The sequence below is a fragment of the Capra hircus genome, chromosome 5 (genome assembly GCF_001704415.2).
Source record: "Capra hircus breed San Clemente chromosome 5, ASM170441v1, whole genome shotgun sequence".
In the NCBI taxonomy this organism is placed as follows: Eukaryota; Metazoa; Chordata; class Mammalia; order Artiodactyla; family Bovidae; genus Capra; species Capra hircus.
Window position 1 is genome coordinate 105,168,957 of NC_030812.1, and position 26,358 is coordinate 105,195,314.

Sequence of the window (26,358 nt, forward strand, 5' to 3'; positions counted from 1 at the left end):
CTGAAGAAGGAAATGGCTGCCCACTCCAGTATTCTCACCTGGAGAATCCCGTGGACACAAGAGCCTGGTGGGCTACAGTCCATGGGGTTGCAAAAGAGTCAAACACAACTAAAGCAACTTAGCATGCATGCATAGTGGGCACTTACTCTGTGCCAGGCTGAGCTGGGCAAACGGAACACAGAGTCCCCATCTCTAAGGAGTTTACAATCACACCCAGGAGGCAGAGCCGTAAAAATTGTGCCGCAGAGCCGACCAGAAAATCCCTGGGCTGTTGGAACACTCAACAGTGTTGCCATTGGCAGCAGCAGTAGCCTCGGCTTCCCCCTCCTTTTCTGAACCACACACCTCGGTTCTCTCTCCCAAGGGGCCCAGAGAAATGTGACTAACCTGGGGGCACTCCTGGCCCCAGTTCCCAGGCTGGCTGTGCCCCTCATGGTTAGTTTTGCTGCAGTGAGTGAGGAAGGGCTCCCAGCATCCTCCAGGGTCACCTCCAAGCTCTGGGAGGGAGGAGGATGCAGCGGGTGGGATGCTTGGGGGTGACATCTTGATGTCTGGAGACTCGAGGATTGAGATAGTGTCAGAAACAGCGCGGGGCCTTTCCTCCCTGCTGGCGGTTTCATTTTCTGACTCTGTACCTCAGGAGCAGGGGAAGGAGGCAAGTCTGGGAGCCTTCGACCTCCCCCCACCCTGTCCCTTGGAACAGGGGTTGAGAAACCCTCAGATTTGGGCTAGAATCTGGGTTCAGTGTTTGGTGCTGCTGCATGTCCACGGGCAAGCAACCACAACCCAGCGGGGTGAGGCAGGGGCAGGTCAAATGCAGGGACCTTGGGCTAATGCCCAGCTCCTCTGCTGCACCTCCAGAGGTGGGTGCGTGCCCTCCAGCGCCTCCACTTCCCTCTGAGGACTAGGGAGATCAGGTTGCAACCAAGCCACTCTTCTCTGCATGCACCATGCAGAGACTTGGAGAAACTTATACTTTACCTTAGGAGACATATGAGTAGTTTAACATGAGATAGGACTTCTGGCCATCAGAGTGATGAACTCTTCCACTGTAGAAAGCATCTTGCCATTTATGGTGATTCAGGGAAAAAAAAAAAAAAAAAAAAAAAGCTTCGGCTTTCCAGATGTAGAACGGGGCTGCCTGGAGGCAGCAGCAACAGTAGGGATTCTGGAACCACACCCAAGGAGGACCCCATTGGCTTGGTCTGGAGTGGGGGCTCCAAGTCCACATGTATAAAATCTCCTGACTTTGGACCAGAGCTGGAATCTGTTGGAGGAGTTGCTGGGTTGAGTTCCTTACCAGGATCTAACCCTGAGAATGGGGGAGAAGATGGATTAGGCTGTATCTGGGGAGTGCTTTGAGATCTTTGAAGAGAAGTGCTTTCGAAATCAAAGGCAGCCTCGGCTCCATCTTCTGCAGCTTGGAGCCTGGAAACACCCCCAGGCTGCCCGTTCTGCATCCTGGGTGGACCACCCTTGGCCTTGGCGAGCTTAGCCCACACCCTCGTTGGCATCGGTCCCTCATCTGCACAGTGTTTCCTGGTCCAGATGTTCAGGCCTTGGGCAGTTTCTCAGGAGCATGGAGGTTGGCGGGGGTGGGCTGCACTTGCAACTCCACCCTCCCAGCCACTGTCCCGCTGCTGTCCGTGCAGACTCTCTTCCCTCAGCCCCGAGAAGGTATCCCGACCAGGAGGGAAGGTGTCTCACAACCTGACAGGCAGCCCAACTGGGATACCCGGTACCTGAGACAAGCCTGAGAGCTGGTGTTCTGTAATGGGGGCGGGGGCCGGGGGGAATCACTGTTTCTTTGACCTTGCCACCAGATAGGGCAGGGGTCCCCAACCTCCAGGATCTAATGCCTGCTGATCTGAGGTGAGCTCATGGAATAATAATAGAAATAAAGGGCACAGTTACTGTAATGCAACTTGAATCATCCTGACAACAATCCCCCCCAACCATCACCTGGGCAGGGGGGAATTATCTTCCATGAAAATGGTCCCTGGTGCCAAAAAGGTCGGGGACCACTGATGGCAATTAAAGCATTGTGTGTATGACCAGTAGTCCTTGTGATGAATCTTAGCTGTGTGGTTCTGGCAAGTTAGCTTGTTTCAGAATGACCAGGGGCTCTGGGTTAAAAGGTAGATCCTTAGGTTCCTACCCCAGAGGGTCTAAATCAGTATGTCTTGGGGGTGGGTTCTGAAGAAGGTAGACCCCAGACCTCACTGAGAAATGCTGTCTAGCTTCTAGAAGGTGTGTGTGTTAGTCACTCAGGGGCTTCCTTGATGGCTTAGATGGTAAGGAATTCACCTGCAATGCAGGAGACTCAGGTTCGATCCCTGGGTCTGGAAGATCCCCTGGGGAAGGGAATAGTAACACACTCTAGTTGTTCTTGCCTGGAGAATTCCATGGACAGAGGAGGCAGACTGGTGGGCTACAGTCCACGGGGTCCCAAAGAGTCGGACATGACTGAAAAAACTTCTGGAAGGTACCAGGCTGCAATAGGCACACCCTGGCTCTTCCAGTCTGTAACTCCTCTCCTGTTCTCTGAGTAGAGGGAAGTTCTCGGGGCGGGCCCTCAGCCATGAGGCCACGGCTTAGTCACGCCCGTGTTTTTTTAATTGGTGTCCTATCATCGGAGGCAGAAGCACATTGTTAACTATGCCCTGAGAGCAGAAGGAACAGTGAGGATGATTGTGCTCTATGGTTACTGGGAGCATGATTTGTACACCTGACTAATGAAGAATGGTTTGCTTTATAGGCTGGGATAAAGCTGCAAAGTTGGTTTATACAAGGCAGCAGAATCTAATTAGGGAGAAACCATCCATCTTGAAAATCCAATTGGCGATTTTACAGCCTTCGCAGAATTTTCGACAAACTCGTATGTTTGCCTTTCATTCAGTGATACTCTAATCCTCTGTGTGTGTGTGTGTGTGTGTGTGTGTGAGAGAGAGAGAGAGAGAGACAGACGACAGAGAGACTGAGAGAGACTGCTTTCAGGGGAGCAAGAGAACCCTAGTGAATTTTTCTAGCAAGAGCCTCCCTTTGCCTCTGGAGACCGCAGTTGCAAGGAAAAGGCAGCAGGGAGCGGTGGCGAGTCTGCGTCCCAACCACGAAGTTGGCGGAGGCGGAATGCGCTTCCATTTTCTTCTCTGGCAAAGAGCAGACTCACTGAGATGCTTCTGGCCCAGGGTCTCCATTCTGTGAACAGAGCATGAGGGGCAGGGGTCGGGGAGACAGGGGAAGGGGGCAGCCCCTAGACATTCAGCCCCCCTCCTCGCCCCCGTGCTCTCTCACTCCACAATTGACAGACACCAGATGCAATTTGGATGCTGACAATCCAGAACACAGAGATGTGGAATTGTCAGCTTTCTTTTTAAAAATTTTTATTGGTGTATCGTTGATTTACAATGTTATATTAGTTTCTGCTATACAGCAAAGGGAATCAGTTATACATGTGTATATGCTGTGCTGTGCTTAGTTGCATCTGACTCTGTCTGACCCCGTGGACTGTAGCCCACCAGGCTCCTCTGTCCACGGGGTTTCTCCAGGCAGGAATGCTGGAGTAGCTTGCCAAGACCTCCTCCAGGGGATCTTCCCAACCCGAGGATCAAACCCAAGCCTCCCACATTGCAGGTGGATTCTTTACCATCTGAGCCACCAGGGAAGCCCATATATCTACATGTGTGTGTGCGTGTGTGTGCGTGCGCACACGCGCATGCTAAGTCGCTTCAGTCAGTCCGACTCTGAGATCCCTTGGACTGTAGCCCACCAGGCTCCTCTGTCCATGGGATTCTCCTGGCATGAATACTGGAGTGGGTAGCCACTCTCTTCTTCAGGTAATCTTCCTGACCCAGGGATCGAACCCAGGTATCCTGCATTGCAGGAGGATTCCTTACAGCTGAGCCACTGGGCAACCCATATATATGTATATGTGATATATGATATATCTTTTTAAAATTCTTTTCTCGTGTAGGTCATTACAGAGTACTGAGTAGAGTTCCCTGTGGTATACAGTAGGTCCTTATTACTTGTCTGTTTTGTATATAGCAGTGCATACATGTCAATCCCAATCTCCCAATTTATGCCCCCAGCCCCATTTTCCTCCCCAGTAACCGTAAGGTTACCGTGTAAACTTACTGCTTAAGTTTACTGTAAGTTTTCTGCGTCTGTGCCTCTATTTCTGTGTTGTAAATAAGTTTATTTGTACCATTTTCTTTTAGAGCCCACGTATGTGATATCATATGCTGCGAGGACAGGCTGGAGGGCATGGGCTGGGAGTTGAAGCCTGGGTTCTCCCGCCGCTCTGGCCCCAGGAACCGGGTGACCACAGACTGCCCCCCTCCCTGCCTCGACCCTCATTTGCCTTCCTGTGGACACACAGGACACTTGTCTGTAATGGGAGGGGCTCTTCCTCTCTCTGCATCTGCCTCTCTCCAGGCTCTGCAAACCAGAATCCACAGGCACACAAATGAAATCAGAACGACCCCTCTCCAAGGCCTGCGGCCATTGCTTAAGCTGTCCTTTGAGTTCAAGTTTCTGAAATGTATCTAAAATGCAGACAAATGCTGCTTGTCCTGTCCAAGGTCAAAACTACACCTCCATTTAGGGAAGGAAGACATGGCATTATTTCCTGGAGTAATTTCAGCACATCCTGCCTAGAACCTAGACACTGGACCTGGTGATTTTCTGAGACCCTTTGTTCCTAAGGAAAGGAAAAGGAGAGAGCAAACTGGGGGAAAAAATATTTTGACCAATTAATAGTCGACAGCGGGAAGGCCTTGCCCGTGTGCCGTTAGCTGGGGCCCCAGGGTGCTGAGGATTAAAATACTCTGCTCACGCCTGGCACCTTGACTCTCCATGTGCGGTTGGTGAAGGTTTATTAATTTCCACGGTGCCTGTCAGAGGCTGGCAGGGAAAGGTCTTGCTCCCTGAGAATTCTCTCTGAACCTAAGCCTTGTACTGATGGGGAGCATCGCTATCTCCAGCCCTCCTTGCTTCCCACACACGTCCCATCCTTAGATCTCCAATACACCTGATAGTGTGCACACGCACACACCACACACACACACACACACACACACACACACAAGTCATCCTTGCAAGAGGGGGAGTCCACTGCAGTCAGACACCCAGGGTGGCATTGTCTCTTTGAGGTTGGTTAGACCTTTTACCCTGGCTTTCGGTAGGTCATTTGCTCTAAAAGAGCTGGTTAGAAACCGCATTCTCTCTCACTGGAGCTGTTCTAAACCACTTTGGGTACATACTTGGTGGAGATATTATGGCAAGGACTCTAACACTGGAAACATGGTTGGATCAGACAAGCCTTTCAACCCCCAAATTCTTTGATTCCCCTGGAATCTAGCATTTCCCTGCCACCCCATGTGGTCCACCCATGGACTTCTGAGTCTGGTATCCAAAGTCTTATATTTATTTCTTACAGGTTTTCAGTGTTAACACTTTGAGCACAGCCCCTGTGGGTGACATCAGTGTCTGAGTGTCCATAACCTGGTGGAGACTGCATAAACCCAAAGCAAAGAGTCATTCAGGACTTTGAAAGCTTCAAATAAAGACATGCGGTGTTCTCTGAGGTCAGGGAAGGGGGTCAGGAAATTGGAACAGATGGAGTAATCCTCATAGAGAAGACTTCAGAGCCTGTGTTTGTGCATCAGGCAATCTGAGTGGTTCTAGAAACTGTGGCAACAAAGGGGTGTGTAAAAAGCAAACACAGTCAGTTGCCTCTTTCCTCTGATGGCAGAATGTGGTGAGCTTGGCTGGGGCACCACATGCCATATGCCCACATCTTTTGAGAGTGCCTCTTGCCACTGTTTCTCCCAGAGAAGTAATTTCTCTGCAGCCCCTGCTCACACACAGCTTGCGTCTCTAATGGATCACTCCGACAGGAGGTTTTATTGACTAAGCTTTCTCTTCTTCACCTTTCTGATTGCTTCTAACCCTTTCCAAACCCAGCAGCCCTTTTTTCCTTAAAACAAAGACCCTCCACCCCTTGCAGAGCGCTGGCCCTTGCCCTCTGCAGCCCATGGTAATAATTAGGATGATAAATAGTCCCTTATATCTGTCTAGGACTTTGCAGTTCCAAACACTTTACCTGCTCGTTCACTGTGACGATGCTGGGAGGAACGGGGAGCAGCTGTTATCCTGGGATCAAAGGATGTTGAAGCATTTACCCAAGGTCACACAGAGGAAATGAGCTAGTTCTGGGATCATAACCCTGGCCGTCTGCACCCCCGAGCTGGGTTAGTGATGCCTGTGGTATACACAACACCTTAATATTCTCATTCTTGAGCTTGTGTGTCCAGCCCTGGGTCACGGCTCAACCTCTGAAGTCCTTCAAGCCTCAGCAACCTCCAAGGAGACCAGGTTTGTTCAAAAGCATTTCCAAAGTATGAGTTCCATGTGGGAGCCCATATGGGCCCAGGACCACTGATGCCCACCTGTATCCCCGGGCTTCTTTGTGGTGGGTCCCTCCTCTGTGATGAGGGCTGGGGTAGGTGCCGTTCAGAGGCTGCACCTCTCTTCCCTCCATTTGTTTTGCTGTTGTCCTTGAGGTTCAGACGCTAAGTTGTGCGCAACTCTTCAAGATCCCATGGACTTCCCTGTCCTACACCATCTCCTGAACATTGCTCAAACTCATGTCTATTGAGTCAATGATGCCATCCAACCATCTCATCCTCTGTCATCCCCTTCTCCTCCTGCCTTCAATCTTTCCCAGCGTCAGGGTCTTTTCCAGTGAGTCAGCTCTTCGCCAAAGTATTGGAGTTTCAGCTTTAGCATCAGTCCTTCCAGTGAATATTCAGGACTGATTTCCTTTAGGATGGATTGGTTGGATCTCCTTGCTGTCCAAGGGACTCTCAAGAGTCCTCTGCAGCACCACAGTTCAAAAGCATCAATTCTTCAGTGCTCAGCCTTCTTTATAGTCCAATTCTCACATCTGTGTTTATAAAATTACTTAATTCACGACTAACAAACTGACATGTGAGCATGAAAAGCATAAAGTTTATTAATTTAATCCAATAAAACTTCAAGTTAGTATAACAGATTTAATTATAATGTAGAATTAATGCCCTGCATGGTTATTAGGCTTACATGGTACATAGCTTATATGAATGATTGTAATTAGTATGACTTGAGCAGCGCCAAATCCATTTCGAAGTTTTTCTCATCTCACTTTATCAGTTCTCTGGTGCTTGTATAGTTGGAATCACTGTCTGTAGTTTTCCTGAATACCATTTGCCATGTAGCATTTGAATTTCGTCCATCACAGGAAGACAATTCCAGGCACCAGGAGAAGACTATCTTTCTCTCTGAAATTTCCCATCCGCTGTGTCCATTTCTGTCTCCAAGGGGTCCCTGTACAACCGCAGGTGTCTCAGTCCCTTGTTTCTCCCCAAGATTTTCTTGTAATTGTTGTGGGGTAGCTAAGAATCAAAGCAGCAATCCAAACATTTGTCATTTACTGAGAAAAGAGTTCTTCTTTGCCAAAAAGGTGCTTGTTACTCCCAAAATGGGAGGTCCAGTGGTGAACAGAGAGCCTCATCTCAGAGGAGTCTTGGGGAACTGTGCCTTTCTGTCTGGGCACAACCCTGGGCCAATGCGGTACTCACTCCAAGTCAGGTTCACGGTCTTGGAGGTACAACCAGGAATGTGAACTCAGATCAGTGAGTAACCTTGACCGTGCGTTCTGGGGTGGCTGTGTGGTTCCTGTAGAACTGAAAGGACGCCAATCAAAACTGTGGCCTGTGCAAGGGATGCCAGGTTCCCCCAGCAGACAGTGAGTGAGGAAAGACCAGCCCATGGGCTGAGGTGCGGGAGACTTGAGTTCGATCCCTGGGTCAGGAAGATCCCCTGGAGAAAGGAATGACAACCCACTCCAGTATTCTTGCCTGGAGAGCTCCATGCATAGAGGAGCCTGGTGGGCTACAGCCCATAGGGTTGCAAAGAGTTGGACATGACTGAGAGACTAACACTTTGAGTTTCACCCTCCCCATGGCCCTGTGCTGAGATGGTCTGAGTCCTTGGCCCCTCCCTCTGTAGGGGGGTGTTGTGATGGAGGTGGTGGTCATCACCATGGAACCTTTCGAGAGCCTGTGAAAAATGAAGGTCACTCAAAGTTCAGCACACTAGGAGAGTACAGCTCAGGCAGTGCTGATGGAGCCAGGTGGAAAGAAAGCATCCAACATGAGAAAGAGATAAACCAAGAAACCAAGCAGAGAAAAAGCCCACACTTTTATGCTGTGGACAAGCATAGGGATCGGTGGGCAATGCGATGATGAGTGCCTGAGGCTGGGTGGGTTGATGCTGGCATAAAGCATAGCGCAAGAAGATGGAGCCGGGACGCTCCCCTCCTCACCAGCAAGTGTGTGGATCATCTGGGAGGGATGGGCGGGAGACAGGAGGATGAGAGGGTCCTGCTGGTCCTCCGTGGTCTGCTGATCCTGAGGAGCTGACCCTGCAGTCTTGGCTGACCGACCTACATGGTCACCCCCACCACCCAGAGCTCCACTGGGGAATAGAGGCATCTCATCAGACTCTCCTCTTGTCACCTGTGCAGGAAAATCGCTGCCTATGATGAAGAAATCCAGCACCTCTACGAGGAGATGGAACAGCAAATCAAAACTGAGAAGGAGCAGTTTCTCCTAAAGGTGAGAGTCCATTCAAGTCCGGGGCTTGGCTATGCTGGCCAGGCTGAAATAGTGAAATAGCACTTGCTCTGACCACCTTCCGCCTCCTGGACCTAAGATTGCAATACCCCCACGGCATTATTGATTTCCTATTTCTTGGCTTTTTTTTTGTTTTCAAGGTTGTTGTCACCTTCAAATTTGGCATGTAATTTACTGGTTCATTTTGATCGATTGTGGTCTGTCATGTCCTATTAAGTTGTTAGCCCCAGAGAGCAGGGGTCATCCTCTCTTATGGGCTGATGTGCCCTTGGCATTCCCACTGTGCCTGGAGCAGAGGAGGCAGGCAATCCTCAAGTGTCCGTTGGATCAATGAGCGAACGAGGATTACAGAGGGATTGAGGGGTTTACCACTGAAAGCTTCCTGAAGGCTGGGCTTGATTTTGGTCATTCCTGGAGGGAGCTAGTGTGCATGCTCCCTGTCCATGTGGACAGGGGGGTCACTGAAGCCCTGGGATGTCATGTTGTTGTTGCTGTTCAGTGGCTAAGCCATGTCCAACTCTTTGCAACCCCATGGACTGCCACATACCAGGCTTCTCTGTCCTTCACTATCTCCCAGAGTTTGCTCAAACTCATGTCCATTGAGTGGATGACGCCATCCAACCATCGCAACTTCTATTGTCCCCTTCTCCTCCTGCCCTCAATCTCTCCCAGCATCAGGGTTTTTTTTTTTCCCCAGTGAGTTGGCTTCACATCAGGTGGCCAAAGTATTGGAGCTTCAGCTTCAGCATCAGTCCTTCCAGTGAATATTCAGGGTTGATTTCCTCTAGGATTGACTGGTTTGATCTTCTTGCTGTCCAAGGGACTCTCAAGAGTCGTCTTTAGCACCACAATCTGAAAGCATCTGTTCTTCAGCACTCAGCATTCTTTATGGTCCACCTCTCACATCTGTACAAGACTGCTGGAAGTCCAAAGTCTGAGTGGATCCTGCTGTTAAGCAGGTTCAAGGTGGTGAAAGCAGTCTCCATCCAGGTGCCTTTGGGCCTCATGTGTCCCTCTTCCTGGTCTGGCAGGACACGGAGAGGTTCCGGGCCCGCAGTCAGGAGCTAGAGCGGAAGCTGCTCTCAAAGGAGCAGGAGCTGGAACAGCTGGTCCAGAAGCAGAAGCGGGTAAGCTTTCCTCCGCATCCTCAGAGGACCCGACTCTCTACTCTATCCTCCCCTCTTTTCTTACCCACTTTCCCTGCCCTTCACTTAAGGACTTAATTTTTTCCAATCTGAGAACCATTTAGTGGTACAAAAGAGAGCATTTGAAATCACAGGTGATCCCAAGATAAAACCTTTATACTCTCCCATGCCTGGTGTTTAACTTGGAAAAGTTGCCCACGGTCGAGGTATCTGCAGACATGGAGGTATAATTATGCCTGGGAGCCACCAGAAAGCTGAAACGCTAGTTTGTTTCCCGCATCCTGTGTGAGAGCAGAGGGGAATGCTGAGACATGGGGACAGTCACTGATTTGGGGGGAGGGGGCTGCAGACTGTGATGTCTTCCTGCCGGAATGGCTGGGGGTGCCTCCAGTTGGAAGAGGCTCCTCAAAGGTCCATTTGTCTGCTCCGTCTCTTCCCATGCACCCAGGAAATGCGCATCAGCCCCTTTGCGACTGCTCCCATCACCCCGCAGGATCAATGCCGACACCAGACGCTCCCTTGATGCACCTGAGTCCCCAGAGGCAGGCTAGGCAGTATCCCTGTGTCCATCCACCCTGTCTGGGAGAGCCTGGCCCAGGACCCCAGAGAGATGGACTCTCTAGGCAAGTGAAAAATGAATGACTTTGGAGCTCGCACACACTTGCATGTGTGAGTAACTGAAACCAAAGTTCCATGAAACACGCTCACTCTCCTTGCATGTGACAAGCTCTGAGGTTTTCTATTCTATAGCACGTGCGTACTCAGGCTCGCCTGACTCTCTGTGACCCCATGGACTGTAGCCCGCCAGGCTCCTCTGTCTATAGAATTCTTCAGACAAAATTACTGCTGTGGATTACTGTTCCCTTCTCCAGGGGATCTTCCTGACCCAGGGATGGAACCTGGGTCTCCTGCATTGCAGGCGGATTCTTTACCATCTGAGCCACCAGGGAAACCTAGGCAAGCCTCCTCTCCAAAGCGAGGGGCCCATAGGTAGAGAGACGATCGTTGCCACTTGGCGTCTGTTTTGCTTTGTTTGGTGCTGGAAGGAATCCAGCCCTGGACAGACCCAGATGCACTGCTTCCATTTGAAAAGAGAGGGATATTTTTAGCAGCACATTAAAATACGCTTGAAGACACCCCATGCTAAGGCTGGAAGACAGATCCACTCCTGCGAATCCCCAACCTGTAGATTTTGGTTTTTCTCCTGCAGCGAGATGCTCTCAATGCACGGAACTGCCAGTTGCCTCCCCATCCCCCCGCACAGTCATACCTGGCTTCTCCTCCCGCTTTCTCCTCCTTACTGTTCCGTATTAAGTTCTTCCCAAATAGATTTATCCCTTCAATGAATGATTGCCACTCAACTTAATTACTGCATGCTTGCCTGATTACTCAGGGGCCTCTTGAGATTGGCACAGACGTTCTTGTTTTTGCTTCCTTTTTCTCTTACTGGCCACATTCATTCAACTAAATCCATTATGATCTGTGTGCCTTGCTTTGCGTCTTCCTCTGGTGAGAGGGTTAGAAGCTCTGTACGGACTAATCACCAGCCAGAAAAACCTTAAGGTGTTTAGTTGCTTTAGGGACATGAGAAAAGGTCCATGTTTGGTTGGACTGGTTTGAGCTATTTCCTAAGGATTTGCAGGGTTTGTGGCTGCAAACCTCTGTCACGGCGGGAGGGCTTCTCACTGTGGTGGTTTCTCTTGTGGAGCGCGGGCTCTAGGACATAGGCACAGTGGTTGCAGCTCCTGGGCTCCAGAGCGTGGGCTCAGTATTGTAGCTTAGTTGTGCCTCAGCCTGTGGAATCTTCTCGGACCAGGGATCAAACCCACTTCTCCTGCACTGGCAGGTGGATTCTCAACGACTGGACCACCAGCGAAGTCCTGCCCAGACTGTTTAGTAGCCCCGTGGAGACAGGGGAGAGACAGGAGTGCTCTGGAAGCTCCTTCCTGCCCCTGGAAGTGTGTGTGTGTGTGTGTGTGTGTGTGTGTGTGCGTGTGTGTGTGTGTGTGCGTGTGTGTGTGTGTGTGTGTGCGTGTGTGAATTGAGGGGCAGGACGAAGCTGACTGAGGCTGGAGGGTGGTGAGGGGCAATAGCAAGGGCTGCTGCCCGCCACAGGGAGGAAGCCAGGTGGGGCCGGGAGAGGCAGCCTGACGGAGCTGGTCCCTCATCACTCCCCCTGCACGCCCCCTTCCGCCTTTCCAGCTGGAAGGCCAGTGCACTGCCCTGCACAGTGACAAGCACAAGACCAAGGCTGAGAACACCAAGCTGAGACTCACCAACCAGGAGCTGGCGCGGGAGCTGGAACGGACATCCCGGGAGCTCCAGGACGCCCAGCAGCAGCTGGAGAGCCTCCGGCAAGAGGCCCACAAGCTCCACCAGGAGAAGGAGATGTGAGTGTGACCCTTGCGCCGCCCGGACACTGCCCTCCGCACCGGTCCCCTGCTCTGAGCCTATGAGCGACGCCCCCCCCTCCACCCCCACCCCAGACCCTTCTCCATGCTCATGACATGGGGACGGGGCACCTCAGTCCCTCTTCTAACCTTCTTCTAGAATCCTGAGATATGAAGCAGACTAGATCTGTGTCAGGCATTACCTAGGACTGACAAGAAACATGCAGCCTTGTTCTCAGAAAATGTATTAAATGATCAGGATGACGTTATCCAACCATGTAGCAGGAAGTCTGGGGAAAGATGCTGAGTGAGGGGAGTGGCCAGACATTGACCCTGGAGGCCACGGCGGGCCGGGGAATCTTCCCAGGTCAGTGTGCCATGCGTGTGCAGAGCGTCACAGGGCGTGTGACGGGCCTGGAAGCAGCATCCCAGCTAGGCCCGTTTTTTTTCCCACCAGCCTTCCTCTGTGTGGGCCCTATGGGGGCAGCCCCACGTCTCTGCACATGGTTTGCTGATAAAGCCCTGCCGCTCTCTAACTGCTGGCAAAACCTTGGTCCGTTGCAGGAAGTGTGTGTGCTCAGTCATGTCTGACTCTTTGCAGCCCTTTGGACTGTAGCCCGCCAGGCTCAGTAGTTGTGATGCACGGGCTTACTTGTCCCACAGCATGTGAGATCCTCCTAGATCAGGGATTCTCCAGGCAAGAATACTGAAGTGGTTCATACCCTCCTCCAGGAGATCTTCCTGATCCTGGGATCGAACCCGCTCTCTTGCGTCTCCTATATTGGCAGGCAGATTCTTTACCACGCTGCCACCTGAGAAGCCATTAGCCTAAATCAAATTGTTCTGCCGTCTGGCTCTTGTGTAGTGTCTTGTATGATTTGGGACTGATCCAGAGTGAGAGGCAGGATGTGTGTTTAGATTTGGAGATTTTTACCCTAGGAAGATCCCTCCAGTTGAAAAATGGTTGTCTTCCCTAGCTGCTGGGTTAAAGTGAAACCAGCCCTTCCATTCCAAGGCTTGGATGCTGGGTGGAGGAACGGCGTATTTCATTGGAAACAAGCAAAATCGGTTCCTCCCCATTGAGGGCAGGTCAACAAGGTGCTTAACTCTATAAACAGAATTAAGGATTCGGCCTCTTAAAATTCAATCAAGGCCTAAAAGCAACAAACATCTGAAATCACAGGCGTGAGGCCTGCAGGTGGAAGTAAGCACCAGAGCTAAGCACCAGAGTCAGGATAGCCAATCACGGTGTGAGGATTAAAATCTGTCTGAAGCCTTATCTTCATCAAGCAAGCCAGAGACACAATCTCTGGAGGCCGGGAATTGAAAAAGAGGGAAGGAGGGGCTAGGAGGGAGAGATAAATGAGTGCAGAACCTTCATGGCTTGTTTTGAAGAAGCTTGCAGTGGCTTGTGCAGCCGGAGAGCCTGCTGGAGCCCAGGAGAGCGTGTCTTGTCTAGGGAGATGGGAGAGAAGGGCGGGGAGAGGCTTAGCGTGCCCTCCATAGAGCAGGAACCCTGATCAGCAGTATGAACAGGACCTTTGTGCTGGAAGCCACCTCTCCATTTCACAAAAGGAAAATGGAAGCTCAGAGAGGGGTAGTGGGGAACCTGCAGTCACACAGCTACACAGTGCCAGAAAGCAAGGTCAGAGTCTCATCCTCCCAACCTGTGCATCCCCAGAGATGTCTGACTGTCGGGTGATTCCCCAGAGCAGCGGGGAGCGGGGAGAGCTGGCCTCTAGATCATCAGGCCCCATCATGTGTCAGCTGGATCTTAGGATGGGAAAATAAGTCTTCCTGTTCTCTGAAGATGCCCAAGGAAGGAGAACTAGATTTTAAAAGGAGATGAAGAAGGAACAGTCAGAGGAGAGATGAAGGTCAACTGAAAAGCAGCGTCGCTGTCTATTTTGGTAATCATTTTGTATCTGGGGCAGGTGGTTTATGACAAGGCACAAAATTCAAAGTGGTTTGCACCCCCACCCCCCGACCCCTGGCCTCCTGTGAGTAGGAGGCCGCCGGTCGTGGCTTCTTGTGGATCCTTCCAGGGTGTGCGCGCACACACACAGGCACCTCCAGGCAGCGCTAGTGGTAGAGAACCCACCTGCCAATGCAGGAGACGCAAGAGACGCAGGTCCAGTCCCTGGGTGGGGAAGATCTGGAGGGGGGCACGGCAACCCACTCCAGGATTCTTGCCTGGAGAATCCCACGGACAGACGAGCCTGGCGGGCTACAGTCCATGGGGTCACAATGAGCTCACACACACACACACGCACACACACACGCACACACACACACACAGCGGCAGTGCACTGCTCTACATCAGCCTGCCTTTTTCACTTGACAGATCCCTTGGAGAACGCTCCATATTTCTTTCTGATAAAAACCAGGCCGACAGCCCTTCCCTCCGGGCGGCGGTAAACCTCTCCCCGGCCGCATCCATGAAATGGCAAGCTCTGTGCTTTACCCTTCGCCCGTCAGCCAGACACAAACTTGTCGAATGCCTAGGTCAAAAGGACGTTCGGGGCATTTTGTTATATATCTAAGTATCTTTTTTTTTTTTTTTTCAGAAATGCTCTTCTTTTTGTTAAGACCCCCCAAATCTATCTGAATATGTGTGTGTATGCGTGCATGTTTAGATAGGTGGGTATCTGAATGTCTACTAGACAAACAGCCACATGTGTGCACTGATAGACGTACCATGTACGGGTGTGTATATGTGTGTGTGGTCACGGTGCTAGGGTCCCCTGGTGCTGTGTCAGCAGGGCCAGAGGAGGGCTGGAATGAGGTCCTCTTCATTGTGGAGGACTTGACCCCTCCATCAAATACTGTGGAGTTTCCCAGGTGGCTCAGCGGTAAAGAGCCCGCCTGCCAATGCAGGAGACACAGGAGACACAGGTCCTATCCCTGGGTCGGGAAGATCCCCCTAGGGGAGGGCATGGCCACTCACTCCAGTATTCTTGCCTGGAGAATTCCACGGACAGAGGAACCTGGTGGGCTACAGTCCATGGGGTCGCACAGCGTCTGACTCAACAGCGCACACGCAGTCACACTTGCACAATCACTGTGAGACCCCAGCCCTCAGGTCTCCCCTGAGTGACTGCCCTCAGCGGGGAAAGCCATCTGCTCCCAGGAAGAAACAGGACGTGGGGTGGGGGCTGGGGAGCCCCAAAGCCAGCCGGAGGCAACCTTGGCTCCCAGGGAACCAAGGAGCAAGCTGGCAGGTGTGCCCACGTAGTGCCGGTTGGTCGGAGCAGAGTCCCAGGCTGGGGCTTAGGGACCCAGCGTGGATAATGGGAGGGACATTGTTTTCCCTCAAGTCGAAATTAAATATAATTGGTAATAAAATGTTGGGAGTTTGCAGCTCTGCAGGAGCCAGAGAGGTTCTGTTGCTTAATTAGGATTGTCTGAGGTGAACTTAGAATTTGAGACAGTTTGTTACTGTTGCAAATTGACTTTCTAATTATTCTATAAAGGGGAAAACCCCACAGATACCGCTGAAGGAATCAGGAGATGGCGAGCTTGGCGGCTGCGTCCTATGGCCCCAGCAAGCTCAGTAGTGACATGGACAGGGTGGTCGGGGGACAGTCCTTGCCCAGCGCAGTATCGGGCTCAGGGTGCTTCCTGCTCTAAAGCTAGGCTGTGGCTTGAAAATGTGGAACCTTGGACCCTTTGCCATAAGCCTGGGGAAGATTTAAAATCTCTGAACCGCAGGGCAGAGAGAGGGAAGGATGGAGGCAGACTTGCACAGTTAAGCAGGGTTTATTTTCCAGCATCACCCCGTTCTCTATTTTTCCCCTTTCTGAGAGAGGCTGAATTCCTGGCCACTGCTCCCTCCTCCCTTCCATCTCTCTTCCTCCCTCCTTCCCTGCCCCCCTGCCTCCCGCCCCTCCTTTTGCCCTCTCTCCTTTGTTCCCACCGCTGTTTGCTAACTGCGGCTTGGCTTTCGAGCCAGACACTGCAGTGAGAACACAGAGGCAAGCGCAGCACACGTGGCCCCACCTCGCAGCCTAAGTTGGCCTCCAGCTACCCCGAGTGTGTCTTTCAGCCTCTCTCTCCTTCCCCCAGATCCTCTATTGACACGCTCACACTGTGATGTAAACAATGGATTACGGCTGATCCATTAAGTCTCTGCTTTGTAGCTACAGATGGAAATTTTAGCCAAAGGAACGAATGTGCAACCGTGGAAATCCCAGATCTTCAGGAACAGATTGGAGACTGTTGGGGGAAGGTGGAGACGGGACAGTGGTTCTTCAGTAGCTCCTGAAAATAAACTAAACCAGCGTGGTGGAGGTGGGGTGGGGGTGGGGGGGCGGTGGGGAAGCCCTAGCTCTGCTCTCACCCTCCGAGACTGGGCTGGAGAAGACAGTTGATTCTGATTCCCTGACCTCCGGGCAGGGCAGGGCCACTGGGAGCCCGAGAAGACGGTACAGTCATCATGAAGCAGTATCCTTGGCCCCAGGGGGTCTGGATTAGGACCCTGGCTCAGTCCTGGGTTGTCTTGGGAGAGTTAGTGAACCTGTCTTGTGATCCATGTTTGTAAAACGGGGATAAGTTCGCCTTCCAAATAGGTGCCTGAGACGACTCGCTGATTCCTGGTATAAGCCCCTGCACGAGGCCCTGCTCTCCAGCGGAGGACCAGCCCGGGTACCGTCTCCAGGGTTTGACTTCATCACCGCCTCGCGCCCTGGTAGTGCCCTACCTGGTGCGGTCACTCATCACTGCCCTCTTGTGCCCCCTCAGGGAAGTGTACCGCGTCACCGAGAGTCTGCAGCGGGAGAAGTCGGGGCTCCTGAAGCAGTTGGATTTCCTGAGGTGCGAGCTCATCCCAGAGCCCAGAAGGGCGCCCCCGTCTCCAGAGTCTCGCCTGTCTGCTGAGAGAGCACCCTCATTCCCTTGGTCCCCAACATCCTGTTGGGCAGCTGAACACCACCTCTCCGCTCTGTTTGGTCCATTTACACAGGTGCCCACCCCCCTCTCCAGTTTGTACCTCTGCAGATGGGCGTTGCCCCATTCTTCTGTGTGCCTGGCATGGTACCTGCTCAGGTAGGAGAGAACTGAACTGATTGAGCATCACAAACAGGGCAGCAAGATAGGAGTTTTCTCAGCCTATCAAGCTTACTATAAATTCAAAGCTCACTGGTTTGATTTGGTTTGGAATACTCTCAAAAAACTCCCCCCAAATGACCAAACTCAACCAGGTGTGGGGAAAGATGGAATTTTCAATTTTGCCTCTGAGGTTTCTAAGTTACTTAACCTGCTACCCACAAAACACCTCTTGGGAAATGGTGATGAAATTTGGGTTCTAAGTTTTTAAATTGCAAGCAGGTTTGAATCGGCTACCTTATTAAGGTTTTTAGTTTAGCTTTGTGTTTTTTCATTAATTTGAAAGCGAGATAAGATCACTGTGTCTGGCGTCTTTGATGCCACCAAATAGAAAAATTCTTCAAAGAGAATGCATCTCAGATTTCTTGACTTAAGATGTGATTCAAAAGCCCGGGAAGATGGAAGAGATTTTCCTAGGTGGCCAAGTTCTCACGGGTGTGAGAGGAGGTCTGGATTCTCAGGAAGGATTTGGTGGAGGCAGAGGACAAGATGCACAGGAACGCGCTTGGTTGGGCTTTTTCCCTTCTTGCTATTTGTACTTTGAAAAAATACAAGGGCAGATACAGTGTGAGTGAGCAGGGGAGGCTGGCAAGGCACTGCTCTGCCAACATCTGTGGGTCTTTTTAATGGAGCCTAGGGCTTCCCTGGTGGCTCAGTTGGGAGAGAATCTGCCTGCAGTACAGGAGACCCGGGTTCGATTCCAGGGTTGGGAAGATCCCCTGGAGAAGGAAATGGCAACCCACTCCAGTATTCTTGCCTGGAGAATCTCATGATCAGGGGAGCCTGGCGGGCTACAGTCCATGGGGTTGCAGGAATCGGACATGACTTAGTGACTAAATCACCACCAATGTCTGTTCAGAGTCCCAGCCTGGAGCCTCTCTGTGCCTCACCTGGCCCCCCAGCCAGCTGGCTCTAAGGCCATTCTGTCCCCCCGCCTCTGACCTGACTTAGACACAATCACCCTCTGCCCTCAGCCACCATCCCTAAGGAAAGCAGTTCCCCCCCTGCCCCCCACCCCCCCCCCCCGCCCCGGGCCTTCCACACACAGCGGTCCTCTGCACCCATCTGACCGTCAAACCAGTGCTATGGACCTGTTGACCGCAGGCCCCATGTTTGAACAGATTCCCCTTTCCATCTGCAGGGAAAGGAACAAGCATCTCCGGGATGAACAGGACATACGCTTCCAGGTAAGCGGCCGGCGCCCCCTCTGCGTGGCAGGGTGAAGACAAGGACTGGGGTGCAGAGGCAGCCAGGCTGTGCTGGGACTGGTCCAAGAAGGTCCCATGGTTTGGGGGTCTGGCTGTACCTTCATGTGGGCAGGATGGTGGCATAAGATTTTTCAAAAGTAGTAAAGCTTCAAGGTGACCTATAGGGTCACAGTGTGTTAATTTTCTGTGAAATGACACACTTTTCTTTTGGCATCACAAGACTGGAATACTTGGGAGGGTCCCTCACTTTTTGAACATAGAAACGATGAGTTGAAATGTCACCATCACTTTTAAACCAATATGTTCTGTTTTTTTCTTCATTAAGATTTTGATGTCTTGATGGTAATTTTACATTTTAGACTGTCATAGAGAGAATTAAAATGTGTATTTCATCATTTTCAGTTCAGTTCAGTTCAGTTTAGTCGCTCAGTCGTGTCCGACTCTTTGCGACCCCATGAATCGCATACGCCAGGCCTCCCTGTCCATCACCATCTCCTGGAGTTCACTCAGACTCACGTCCATCAAGTCCGTGATGCCATCCAGCCATTTCATCCTCTGTCGTCCCCTTCTCCTCCTGCCCCCAATCTCTCCCAGCATTAGAGTCTTTTCCAATGAGTCAACTCTTCGCATGAAGTGGTCAAAGTACTGGAGCTTCAGCTTTAGCATCATTCCTTCCAAGGAAATCCCAGGGTTGATCTCCTTCAGAATGGACTGGTTGGATCTCCTTGCAGTCCAAGGGACCCTCAAGAGTCTTCTCCAATACCACAGTTCAAACGCATCAATTCTTTGGCGCTCAGCCTTCTTCACAGTCCAACTCTCACATCCATACATGACCACAGGAAAAACCATAGCCTTGACTAGACGGACCTTAGTCGGCAATGTCTCTGCTTTTGAATATACTATCTAGGTTGGTCATAACTTTTCATCCAAGGAGTAAGCGTCTTTTAATTTCATGGCTGCAGTCACCATCTACAGTGATTTTGGAGCCCCCAAAAATAAAGTCTGACACTGTCTCTACTGTTTCTCATCTATTTCTCATGAAGTGATGGGACCAGATGCCATGATCTTTGTTTTCTGAATGTTGAGCTTTAAGCCAACTTTTTCACTCTCCTCTTTCACTTTCATCAAGAGGCTTTTTAGCTCCTCTTCACTTTCTGCCATTTACATAGTTGATTTTATATACAATTTTTTAATCCTATGGGGACCGCTGCTCCTCTAAACCTACATACTTTCCCAAATAACACAAAAATCCATTATTTACATGAAGATTTTCATTTGCGAATGCACTAAGCAGAATCTAGGCTTTCAGGGTCTCCTATCATCCTCTCCTTTAGACAGTAGCTATTGGATGCTCTGAAGGGAAGAAAAAGGGGGACAGGATGGATCCATGTCACCTTCTATCAGGATTATGCATCGTAAATTTCATGTGTGATCTTGGGTAAATTGTTAGCCTCCTTGGATGGCGACCTCAGTGATCACAGGAGGAAAGGGAATTCTCCTTTTTTCCATTTGGTAGGGGTTTTTGTTTTTTTCTATTTAGTTGGAGGATATAATGTTGTGTTGGTTTCTGCCGTAAGCAATGCAAATCAGCCATAACTACATGTATATTCCCTCCCTCGTGAGCCTCCCTCCCATCTCCCCATCCCATTCCTCTAGGTGGTCACAGAGCACCAGGCTGGGCTCCTTGGGTCATATAGCAGCGTATACTAGCTATTTTGGACTTCCCTGGTGGCTCAGTGGTAAAGAGAGCGCCTGCCAGTGCAGGAGACATGGGCTTTATCCCCGGGTTGGGAAGATCCCCTGGAGAAGGAAATGGCAACTCACTCCAGTATTCTTCCCTGGGAAATCTCATGGACAGAGGAGCCTGGCCTGCTACAGTCCATGGGTTCTCAAAGAGTCGGACACGACTAAGTGACTAAATACCACCAACACCACTAGCTATTTTACACATAGTAGTATATAGGGATTTTTTTGTGTGTGTGTGAAAACCTCTTGGAAAAGGAGGTCTTGTGCTAGCCCCTCAGCTGTAAATTCCCTAAATGCAGGCAGCACCTGGCAGCTAGCTTGCCCCTCATTTGGTCGAAGCTGGTTCGTAGCTGCAAACCCCTTAGGGATGTTGCACATAACCGTCTCTCTTCTATTCCCAGCTGGCAGCAACACGTCTCTGCCGCCCACCTATGTGTACTGTCAGAGCAAGGCTTAAGCCTACACATGTTTGTTCAATGGTGATAATGGTTATGATTGTTTTAGAAGTAACAATGGTTTTATTTTAAAACTTCTTACCAAATGTCACCCTAATCCCTTGACCTTGCTTCCCTCCCCCTGGCAAACTCATTCTGTTTCGAGTTGGGAATGGAATTGAGAACCTCCATGGGGAATAGAAAAAAGAGGATAAAATCAAGTTCATGCCAAATAATAGTTAAAGATTAATTTGAAATCACAGCCATACCTTCTGGGGCCCTGGGAGCATGGCCACCCCTCCTTCTCTGATTAAAGATCACTCGGAACCATGGGACTGGCTGGTTAATGAGAGACTCTTCTGTGACCTGAGTCCCTCTCATCTGGAAGACATCTGTTAGGGAGCCCTGGAGAAGGGGGGTGCAAGCCCCCAGCTCCACCAGGCTCTTCACTGAGGACACAAGAGAAATTATCTCACCTAGCCTGCTTCCACAAAAGATCTGAACTACTCTGTTCTAGCTTCGTAGCTGTGGGCAGGGCACTGGGCTAATTGATCCTCCTGTCTGGAAGGAAATCTATGACAGACTTAGCTGGCATATTAAAAAGCAGAGACACCACTTTGCTGACAAAGGTCCATATAGTCAAAGCTATGGTTTTTCCAGGGCTTCCCTGGTGGCTCAGCTGGTAAAGAATCTGTCTGCAATGCAAGAGACCTGGGTTTGATCCCTGGGTTGGGAAGATCCCCTGGAGAAGAGAACGGCTACCCACTCCAGTATTCCGGCCTGGAGAATTCCATGGACTGTAGAGGCCATGGGGTTGCAAAGAGGGACGTGACTGAGTGATTTTCACCTCACATGGTTTTTCCAGTAGCCATGTACCAATGTGAGAGGCTGAGCACTGAAGAACTGATGCTTTCAAATTGTGGTGCTGGAGAACAGTCTTGGGAGTCCCTTGGACAGCAAGGAGATCAAACCAGTCAATTCCAAAGAAAATCAACCCTGAAAATTCACTGAAAGGACTGATGCTGAAGCTGAAGCTCCACCTGATGTGAAGAGCTGACTCACTGGGAAAGACCGTGATACTGGGAAAGATTGAGGGCAGAAGGAGAAAGGGACGACAGAGGATGAGATGGTTGAATAGCATCACCGACTCAGTGAGCATGAGTTTGAGCAAACTTCAGGCAGCAGTGAAGGACAGGGACGCCTAGTGTGCTGCAGTCCATGGGGTCACAAAGAGACACAGTTGAGCAACTGAACAACAGCAGCATCTGGGGCTTTGAAAATTAAGAGGGTCTGAAGCTCCACTGAAGAGTGTGTGTGACTAAAAGATGTACAGAGTATTTTCTGTGCATCCTACATTTAGCTCTTCATGACCCAGATAACCATGGTGGTGTGATCACTCACCTAGAGCCAGACATCCTGGAATGTGAAGTCAAGTGGGCCTTAGGAAGCATCACTATGAACAAAGCTAGTGGAGGTCATGGAATTCCAGTTGAGCTCTTTCAAATCCTGAAAGATGATGCTGTGAAAGTGCTGCACTCAATATGCCAGCAAATTTGGAAAACTCAGCAGTGGCCACAGGACTGAAAAAGGTGAGTTTTCATTTCAATCCCAAAGAAAGGCAATGCCAAAGAATGTTCAAACTACTGCACAGTTGTACTCATCTCACACGCTAGTAAAGTTATGCTCAAGATTCTCCAAGCCAGGTTTAAACAGTATGTGAACCATGAACTTCCAGATGTTCGAGCTGGATTTAGAAAAGGCAGAGGAACCAGAGATCAAATTGCCAACATCCATTGGATCATCAAAAAAAGCAAGAGAGTTCCAGAAAAACATCTACTTCTACTTTATTGACTACGCCAAAGCCTTCGACTGTGTGGATCACAACAAACTATGGAAAATTCTTCAAGAGATGGGAATACCAGACCACCTGACCTGCCTCCTGAGAAATTTGTAATCAGGTCAAGAAGCAACAGTTAGAACCAGACATGGAACAACAGACTGTTTCCATGGGAAAAGGAGTACGTCAAGGTTGTATATTGTCACCCTGCTTAATTAACTTAAATGCAGAGTATATCATGCAAAATGCTGGGCTGGATGAAGCACAAGCTGGAATCAAGATTGCCGGGAGAAATATCAATAACCTCAGATATGCAGATTACACTAACCGTATGGCAGAAAATGAAGAAGAACTAAAGAGCCTCTTGATGAAAGTGAAAGAGGAGAGTGAAAAAGTTAGCATAAAGCTCAACATTCAGAAAATGAAAATCATGGCGTCTGGTCCCATCACTTCATGGCAAATAGATGGGGAAACAATGGAAACACTGACAGACTTTTTTTGAGGGGTTCCAAAAATCACTGCAGATGTTGACTGCAGCCATGAAATTAAAAGACACTTGCTCCTTGGAAGAAAAGCTATGACCAACCTAGACAGCATATTAAAAAGCAGAGATTTTTTTACTAGCAAAAGTCCTTTACTAGCAAAGGTCCATCTAGTCAAAGCTATGGTTTTTCCCGTAGTCATGTGTGGATTTGATAGCTGGACTGCAAAGGAAGCTGAGCACTGAAAAATTGATGCATTTGAACTGTGATGTTGCAGAAGACTCTTGAGAGTCCCTTGGACTGCAAGGAAATCCAAGCAGTCCATCCTAAAGGAAATTAGTCCTGAATATTCATTGGAAGGACTGATGCTGAAGCTGAAAATCCAATACTTTGGCCACCTGATGTGAAGAACTGACTCATTGGTAAAGACCCTGATGCTGGGAAAGATAGAAGGCAGGAGGAGAAGGGGACAATAGAGGATGAGATGGTTGGATGGCATCATTGACTCGAAAGACATGGGTTTGAACACACTCCAGGAGTTGGTGATGGACAGGGAAGCCTGGCATGCTGCAGTCCATGGGGTTGCAAACAGTTGGACATGACTGAGCAACTGAATTGAACTGAACTGATTTATCCTCTTGCAAATGATCACTACTCCTGTGAAGGGTAACCTCCCAGACCCTGGGACTCTAAACTGGTTCCTTCGATTAGATTATTAGACAGGAGGTGAAGGAATTCTGCTAAGAGATGGCAGTGAAAGGAGAGCGGGTAAAGGCTAGCAAGGCGCCAGGCCATCACTTCCTTCCTTTAGGGTTTTATTTCAAGCCTGATCTATGAGGTGGGGAAATTGAGCCCTTTTCTGCTCAAACACTGGGACGAATCAGTGGGTGAGGATCTGAGAGCATTCTGTGTTTCTCCAGAAAGACAAGGCGGCCAGGGCAAACACAGCTGCTTCCAAGCCAAGCCGGAAGCAGAGATCTGGCTCTGTGATCGGCAAATACGTGGACGGCACAGGGATGCTCAGAAGGTAAGCCATCCCACTGTGTCCACCTGTTATCTGTTCCTTGGCCTTGCAGGGTTGGGAGTAGGTTCAGAGCACGTGCTGATTGCAGTTGGCCCTGGCGGGAAGCCTGGGGTCAGCCACGTGCACGCATGTTGAATCTTGAAGGACATGTGCCTTCTTGCTCTGATGTCAAGGTGCAGGGTGAGTCCCAGGACAGGTCCTGGGCTGCCCCAGCCTGCAGTGTTCCTGCAGGGGGCGCTGAAGAGCGGCTGCAAAACAGCCCAGAGACAGACAGGGTGGGAGGATGAGGGGTCAGCAACGGGAAGGGCAGGAATGCCAGGCAGGGCTCTGCGGTCTGTCAGGCAGAAGGATGCTCCTGTCTTCCAGGCACTGGACTGTGTGTGTGAAGGGTAATTATAGTGGAGTATGGAATCTCCGTGGGCTTCCCTGATGTTTCAGATGGTAAAGAATCTGCCTTCAATGCAGGAGGCCTGGGTTTGATCCCTGGGTCAGGAAGATTGCCTGGAGAAGTGAATCCCTACCCAGCCCAGTATTACTGCTTAGAGAATTCCATGGACAGAGGAGCCTGCCAGGCTATAGTTCACGAGGTCACAAAGAGTCAGATAAGACTGAGCTACTAACACTTCTCTTTCTTCATGGAGTCTCCAACCATTAATTCCTGTGCAGACGGGCATGGTGTTTGTAATTCAGAGACTCCTTTCAGTAATTCATAGTTAATTAACTCAGAGATAAGGTGCTTGGTTGCTTTTGGACAGCACTTGAGTCCCCAGAGGTGTGGCCCATTGCTCCTGGAGAGAGGCAAGCTAGTCTCCCACCCTCTTTTCTATGGGTCATGTACTCCATGCCCATGATGGCCACAGAGAGGCAGAGACAGTCAGATCCCCTGGTGCCAAGCCCAGGAGTGATTGCGTGAACTCGCTCATCTGGGAGAGCTGAGGACAGCAAGCATGAAATAAAAAGATATGCTAAGTGGAGATGACCTGGGGATGTCAGTCCACTGATCTGTCAAAATCTTGAACTTGATCGTCATCAATTCCTTTTCTAAACAGCTGAACTATGAGATGCAACGTGGGAGCCAAATTCCTGCAGTAATTGTTCTCTTGGTTCCCTGGAACCGAATATATGCTCTCAACAAGCACTGCCTGGTTGCCTACTGCATACCAGACATTCTTTGAGTTCTAGGAAGCCTCCAAAGATCGATTAGGCATGAGTCCTGCCCTTAATATCCGTTATTGAGTACCTGCTGTGTGCAGGACACAAGGCTGTGTGCTGGGGTACAGGGGTCAACAAAATAGACCCCATTTCTGCTTTCAAGGAACCTACAGTTGAGAGGAGGAAAAAGACATTAACTGACGAATAATCAATGTCAAGAACTCTGAATTACCATAGACTTTGGCAGAGGTGCCTGTTCTCCGCTGCTCACACATAGCGTTTGATGGCAAAACCAAAGAAGAACTTAGTCACGCTATACTGATGGTACTCCAGAGTGTAACAGTGCTTGAAAATTCCCCAGGGAGAAGCTTTTGCCAAGAAACAGTTCATTTTAGGGTCATTTCATTTTAGGGTCACTTCAGTGGCAATTTCTTTCTTGGTTGCAGGGACTTTAAAAAGCCATGCTCTGCCTCTGTGTGTGTGTGTGAGAGAGAGAGAGAGAGAGAGAGTATGTATGTGTGAGTGGGAGTATGTGTGAGTGGGTGAGTGTGTGTGTGAGTGGGTGTGAATAGGTGAGTGTGTGTGTGAGTGGGTGTGAGTGTGTGTGTGAGTGGGTGAATACATGTGTGTGCACGCATGTTGCTCACATATGCTCGCACGTGTACACCTGTGTGCAGGCAGAGACAAAGCAGATGGGAACACTAATTGTGTGCTGAAGCGGGTGAGCACTTAGTAGGCTCATTAGAATGTAGGAGAAATTTGTTGAAAAGATGACAGTCAGTTTCTGTGAAAAACTAATTTTGTCAGTAAATCTAAGCATCCCTGAATTCCTACAAATCCTTTGTTTTATACCAGGGGACCAAACTAAGTCAGCACTTTTGTGAGCAAGTGCTGCATCCCCGTTTCTCTTTCAGAATCGTCCATCTTCAGAACAGTGATACATACATGCTTTTCTCTTTTTCTTTCTGCTGTCGGTCCTTAGGAGCCAGAAATGCTAGAAGCCGGGGAGCAAAGTGAAGGGGCTTCTCCGCTCGGCGTATTCTGTGTCCTTCGGCCCTGTCGCCTCGCCACTGCTTCCTGCTCCCTTCTCTCTTCTAATCCTCGTATGTGTTTCGATTTGGGACTCAAGTCCCTTCCCATAAAACCATCCTCAGGTTGA

The 26,358-nt window shown here is 50.1% G+C and overlaps 1 protein-coding gene across 1 annotated transcript in view; it reads left to right on the forward strand.

Annotated features, from left to right (window-relative positions):
* CRACR2A (calcium release activated channel regulator 2A) overlaps positions 1-26,358 on the forward strand; it is a 119,169-nt gene that overhangs the window by 59,028 nt on the left and 33,783 nt on the right. Inside the window, exons 6-11 of the mRNA XM_005680988.3 lie at positions 8,570-8,660; positions 9,710-9,805; positions 12,026-12,213; positions 16,954-17,025; positions 18,458-18,503; positions 23,944-24,050. Coding sequence (XP_005681045.2) covers positions 8,570-8,660; positions 9,710-9,805; positions 12,026-12,213; positions 16,954-17,025; positions 18,458-18,503; positions 23,944-24,050 — 600 coding nt within the window. The remainder of the gene's footprint in view (positions 1-8,569; positions 8,661-9,709; positions 9,806-12,025; positions 12,214-16,953; positions 17,026-18,457; positions 18,504-23,943; positions 24,051-26,358) is intronic.